At 37.7% G+C, this 6,000-nt stretch overlaps 1 protein-coding gene across 1 annotated transcript in view; it reads left to right on the forward strand.

Annotated features, from left to right (window-relative positions):
• The window catches only part of mpp7a (MAGUK p55 scaffold protein 7a), a 67,811-nt gene extending 61,821 nt beyond the window's left edge, over positions 1-5,990 (forward strand). The window contains exons 15-16 of the mRNA XM_016230470.1: positions 1,496-1,639; positions 5,764-5,990. Coding sequence (XP_016085956.1) covers positions 1,496-1,639; positions 5,764-5,943 — 324 coding nt within the window. The 3' untranslated portion in view covers positions 5,944-5,990. The remainder of the gene's footprint in view (positions 1-1,495; positions 1,640-5,763) is intronic.
• The last annotated feature ends 10 nt before the right edge of the window (positions 5,991-6,000 follow it).

The raw sequence follows: 6,000 nt of genomic DNA on the forward strand, positions 1-6,000 counted from the left end.
AGAGATATTGAGCTGAATGTTAGAATGAGTACATTACCAGTATAAATGTATTAGAATGAGTACATTATTATTTATGTGCTTACAAACAAGATGCAAACAATCAGAATGTACCTGGTGGGGAGTGCCCAATGGAAACCTGAAACCTAGGCTATATTGTGGTACAGTTATGGAGGCCCTTCATAATTCTGAAGTCAACTTCCTGCTCTGCCTACTGTATATTTAGAAATGGCCCTATAATATGCAGTGTTTAATAAACAGCTGTTATACTAAATTCTGCTGAGGTGCAATTTAATGCAGACCTGTATCATGATATGTATCATATTGTGGCCTTTTTATCGGGATATGTATCATATCGTGACTTTGCTGCCGATACACAGCCCTAGTGGCAAGTCTGCAATACCTGGAGAGAGCTGTATCTGTTAGCATTCCCATTGATCTCAATGGCGCATACACCTTCAGTGAAGAAAGACATTTGTGAAAATTAAATTAAATAAAAAATCTTTACTCATTTCAAAGATGTTGTTCCAAATCCTCATGTTGTTATTTTAGCCCACGGAATACAAAAATGACCATGGCTATCAAACTCAAAAAAAAAAAAAAAAAAAAAAAAGTTTTAAGTATTAAATTTGGCCTATACAATTTATACATTATTCTTATTAAGTGCATTATATTCTCATTCTTATGAAGCCTTATGATAGCTTTGTATGATCAGGAGACTGAATTTACTACTAATCTCCAGCATAGCTCTCCAATCTCAGTTCAGACTTGTTTTGCAAGATGGAACCAGAAAAAAACTTACAATTTTAAGAATATAGAGTTATGTATATGCAAAATTAAGAAATGTTTTCATCAAATTGAAGCATAAAGCTGATTTGGCAATAATCTTTATATATGTATCATATGACTTCAAAACATTGTGGACTACTTTTGTGAACATTTTATGTTGCTTTTTTGACATTTTGGAGCTTAACAGCCCATGGCCACTTTTTGCTTTTGTTTGCTTTTGTTCGCAACAGTAAATGACATTGACATGTTTACATTTTGAAAGAGTGATCCCTTTAAATGTACAGTGGCAAAAACCTTTTTAATTATAGGGCTAGAAAAAGGGTGGAAATTTTGGTGATTTTCCAAACGAGATCATAGCTATTGTGGAAAAATGCTACAAAACTTTACAATATGCTTTAAAGCTAATCATTAATTATCTAACGAAAAATGTGGTAAAGTTCAGTGGTCTGATTGTTTTGAAGATTTCTTCAGGATCTCGACTACCTGAAGTGTAATGTGTCTGACCAAAGTGCTTTATTTTTACTCATGGAGTCAGATCAGTTGAGCTCAGTGTGCATCAGCTGCTCTGTTTTCTGTCAAAATGTAACTGTGACTAGCCGTAATAATGTACAGAAGTATCAGTGTCCGACTAAATCAGATGACATGAGTGATGCTGCTTTAATGACTGTGGTTCACCCTGCTCTCTTTTTTCACATTCTTTCTCCATCAGACACTAAAGCATCTTCGCACAGCCGAGTTTAAGCCCTATGTTGTGTTTGTGAAACCTCCATCCATCGAGCGTTTGAGCGAGACCAGGAAGAACGCAAAAGTCATCTCAGGCAAAGACGATAAGAACTCATCCAAACCCTTCTCGGTAATAGACACCAAACACAGCTTTGACTTCAATCTGTCCATCTATCATTCTCTCTCATCCTTGATGTGATCTCTTTTCTCTCTCAATAGGTTGTTGTGGGTTTTAGGTCATGTTCACTGAATTTTCATTCCACTATCTCACATAGTTTTTGGTGAAATAAGAAATAGATTTAATCACTTCCTGGCAACATTCACATCATTTATAATAGTCATTTTCCTTTTGGACCTAGCAAATATATCCTGGGTTAGTGCTTAAATGTGTGTGTGTGCATCTCATGTGTGTTTATGTGTAACTGGTCCCCTTAGCGGCAACCTGATATGAGACCCGTGAGCTCACACTACACCTGTATGACTGCACTCAAAGAAAACACATGCAATCAATTAGCATGTACACCAGACCCTTACCCAGTCCTGCCGTTAGTTTGCACTATGTGAGTGTGCGATGTGGCGTGAATATGCGAGGTATCTAATGACTTTCCCAGAGTTCAGCTCTTGTCTATGTATCTCGCTGTGAGTCTGCACAGGGGACAAGTGTGCTTGCTACTGCATAAGTGACCCCAGGAACCCGACTCCACCACATGCTGAGATGGCGTGATGCCGATTGTTACTGCAGAGACATTCTGTGTCAAATGCAGTTAGGAGTTCAAAACATGTGCTCACCTGTCAACCTAGATGTACTTTTTTTCGTCTTTTGCACAACACGGATCGGCAATAGTAGCTCATGGCAATTTTGCACATTAATTCCTATACTGGATGCTAATCATTTTTTCACAGCAGGTTTGGTCTGTTTATCCATTATGATTTCATAGAAGCAGCTGCTAAAACATAAATGACTTCAGACACACGTGCACCCACAATATTGTCTGTCTGAGTTCATCTAGGCTGCAGTGCGACACACAAACATTATGGTTTTGTTTTGTTTTTTCTGCTGTATGTATTGATATAAAGAATTGATATATATTGATATAAAGAATTACAGGAGTTTTCACCAGATGACTTGAATAGCTATATTTGGGAAGAATTTTGATGGTGGTGATTTTGTTGGGGAGTGCATATGCATACAAAAAAAAAACATACAAACAAAAATTATAAAAAATATAGATTTTTATTTGAGTGCAAATCATTGTTTTAGGGTTAAACAATATGGGAAAATGTGAAATATTTAGATGTTTGCACTTTGGAACTCTTTACAGAAATCAACTGAAACCTCTTTCAGTAACCAGTTTTTAAAAAAGATTTCTTTCCACGAGCTTTCAGAGGCCTTGTTCCCACTGTTTTTGAGGGTGGAATATGATTATTTTCAATATGACTTTCAAGTATAAGAAATATGTTGCAAGAGTACTGTTGTACTGTAAAATAAAGAGCATTTAATATAACGGTAATAATAATAAAATTGCATTTTTATTCAAGTTTGTCTTAATTTCCTCATTTTCAAACATTAAACTATCAAGCATTTATTTTCGCGCTTTGCCAACAAGAAATATATGCATTGCCAGTTTCAAAGGTGAAGTAGCACACTGTTAATTTACACACATGCTGCTCAACTTTGAGACACTGAATCTCTGTATTATGAGCTACTTGCTTGTTAATGAACCGTGCCGAGCTTCACTCTTGATGTCGGCAGCACACATTTATTAAATTAAATTGCAGCCTTCGTGATTTGCCATCGTGTTAAGCCATATCCCCATATCCATTTTATTTTGACATATTGTGCAGCCCTAATACACATGCTCACAAGTTTATATTAGAAGTATATTTCATTATTCTTATTTCAACCACTTTGAAACTGAATAGATGCTGGTCACCTTAATTCAAACCACTGAATGTGTGATTATTAGACCACGCCATACTCCCCAAAGTTTTAAATTCCCAGAAAGCTCAAGAATTATGCCATCGTCAGTGGGAATGTTGCCCTGGCTATCTCTGTTGTAAGAGCAACTGTACCAAAGGCTGTCCACACAATCCACAACAACGTCTGCCTGCTTTCAACAGGTCACTGTGGGTATTAGTAAGGGGGGAAAAAAGCTTCTTAGCTGGCAACACTTAGCAAAAATGCATTATTGACCCTGACAGTGTTAAAGGCACTCAGATTCAGCCTATTGTAGGTACGTAAGAAAAATTGTGCTTGATGAAATGTCACAGACATATTTTATCCAGGACTTAGTATTTCTTTCCCAGAGAGACTGTTATAGCCATGAATTTGAGTGCTGTCGGCTCCGTGCAAGAAAACAGGCATCCCTTTGTTTCTGTGAATCCAGTCTTCCACTCTATTGTTCTCCCTTTTAGTATTGCTTGTATAACATTAATGTGTAAAAGATCAAAATATCACTCATTCTCTTTTTAGGAGTAGCAAAAAAAAAGTTTCATAAAAATGTCATCAGAGGTGGAAGAGTAGAGGGTTTCATCGTCTGGCATTAAATCGTTATAATGAGGAGTGGAAACATAAGCTAAAATTGGAGGATGTTGTTGTTGGTTTTTTTTTCTTTTTCTTTTTTTGTCCTTTGCTCGGTGAAAGTCAGCCCAGTCCACAGATGAAGTGCCTTTACTTTGGGAATATAAAAACAGGGACCACTTGAAGACCCAGAAATGTCCTTTTTGAACTGGTTTAATGATAAGGGCAGGTGCACTTTATATGATCCAATAAAAATCTATTTTTTGGCAAGGATTGAGAGATAAGCAGAATGACTGTGGAGGGAGCTTAGTACTCAAGAAATTCTTCTATTTTTGAGGAGGGAAGACCCGGACGTTGAGTGAGAAAGCGCATTAGAGCCTTTGGGAAATAAACAGTCGGAAAGAAATGCAGAGGAAAAATAGATTTAAACCCTTGAAACTGATCAGATTTGGTAATAGCACTCCCCTGGAGGCACAACATCTGTTATGCCTCAATTAGCATGAGGTTTTTATTTGATGACAGAATGAAGAAAAAATATGTTCAGACCTTGGGCCAAACCTTTGACTATTTAGGCCAAACACAAGCTAATCCACCACGCTGAACCATGCAGAGTTTTATTAAAGCCATGTCTTGGTCAATGAACTGTGACTTTTGATGCGTTCTGCCAATAACTGTCAGATAGAGAGACTGCTGTAATTTTCAGAATGCCAGCAGCTCTGTGACCCAAATGAAACTGAAATGTTGACTAAATCTCAACTCTTGATCAAGAAAGAAGGACAGGGAGAGATGGGAAGGCTTCAACAGAGAGTGGGAGGGGAAGTTGCCGTCTAACAATGGCCATGCACCATGGCTTCGCTAAGCTTGCCACTGTCTTGTCTGCTAATGCCAAATTTCAACATTTCCATACTTTCTATGTACTTAATAGCTTCTCTGCACAATTTAAAACTTTTTAAATCTGGCCAAAAGCTTCTGATTTAGAGTGGCAATATGTTTTATAGCATCATATCGCTCTCAGTATGGGTCCCATGTTTATGTGTTGTAAAAGTTGAGTCTATATTGGTAAAGCCACACAAACCCTGCCATGTTCTCTGAGACTGGCACCAAATACCACGATTGCCCACATAAACACTTATTTAGGACCCACAAGCCCAGAAAGGTCAAAGGCCATGTTAGGAAGTCCATAACTAGCCTGTACCAAGACTGCAATGTCATGAAAAGAGTACTTAGTGGTAGGAGGTTGATGCGTTTGTTATAAAGTATGTCTGATTTTAGCCTGTTGTATTTTTACAGTTTTTCAATGATGTCAGTTTGTTTTGAATGGTAAAAATATTTAATGAATAATGACTGTTGATCGTTTTATTGGGCGTTTAAACGCCCATGCCAGGGTATAAAATTGTGGTCCGTTTATTCACGCCACTGTTCCTGTGATCAAAACCACTGGAGATCCAGACCTCAAACTATAACTCTAACTGTGCACCACCTCTGTAGAACATTAAATATCAGTTTATAGTTTTATCTTTTATCACATGTAGATATTTTTGCATTTCTGCATCTAAAGCAGTTTTATTGTTAAAAAAGAATAGTTTTTAATTAAGTCGATGTTGAGGGCATCTATGAAAGTCTTTTTTGGAAGCTGGTTTTCAGACTAGTTTGGGAAAGTGTTTTGGACTTTTTTGGGGGGCCATATTTCATGTGTTTAAAAAGAACTTTGACTGAATGTGTTTGTTGTTTAGGAGGAGGACTTCCAGGAGATGATCAGTGCTGCTCAGATGATGGAAAACCAGTATGGTCACCTCTTTGAAAAGGTCATCGTGAACGATGACCTCACGATTGCCTTCAACGAGCTCAAGCAGACGCTCAGGAAAGTGGAGACAGATACTCAGTGGGTGCCCGTAAGCTGGACTCATTCCTGAGTGGTGGCACAAAACAGGACAAAAGGAACAAGGCATCAAATTTGGGGGGGGGGGGGG

The sequence above is a fragment of the Sinocyclocheilus grahami genome, unplaced genomic scaffold (assembly GCF_001515645.1).
Source record: "Sinocyclocheilus grahami isolate Dianchi unplaced genomic scaffold, SAMN03320097.WGS_v1.1 scaffold371.1, whole genome shotgun sequence".
In the NCBI taxonomy this organism is placed as follows: domain Eukaryota; kingdom Metazoa; phylum Chordata; class Actinopteri; order Cypriniformes; family Cyprinidae; genus Sinocyclocheilus; species Sinocyclocheilus grahami.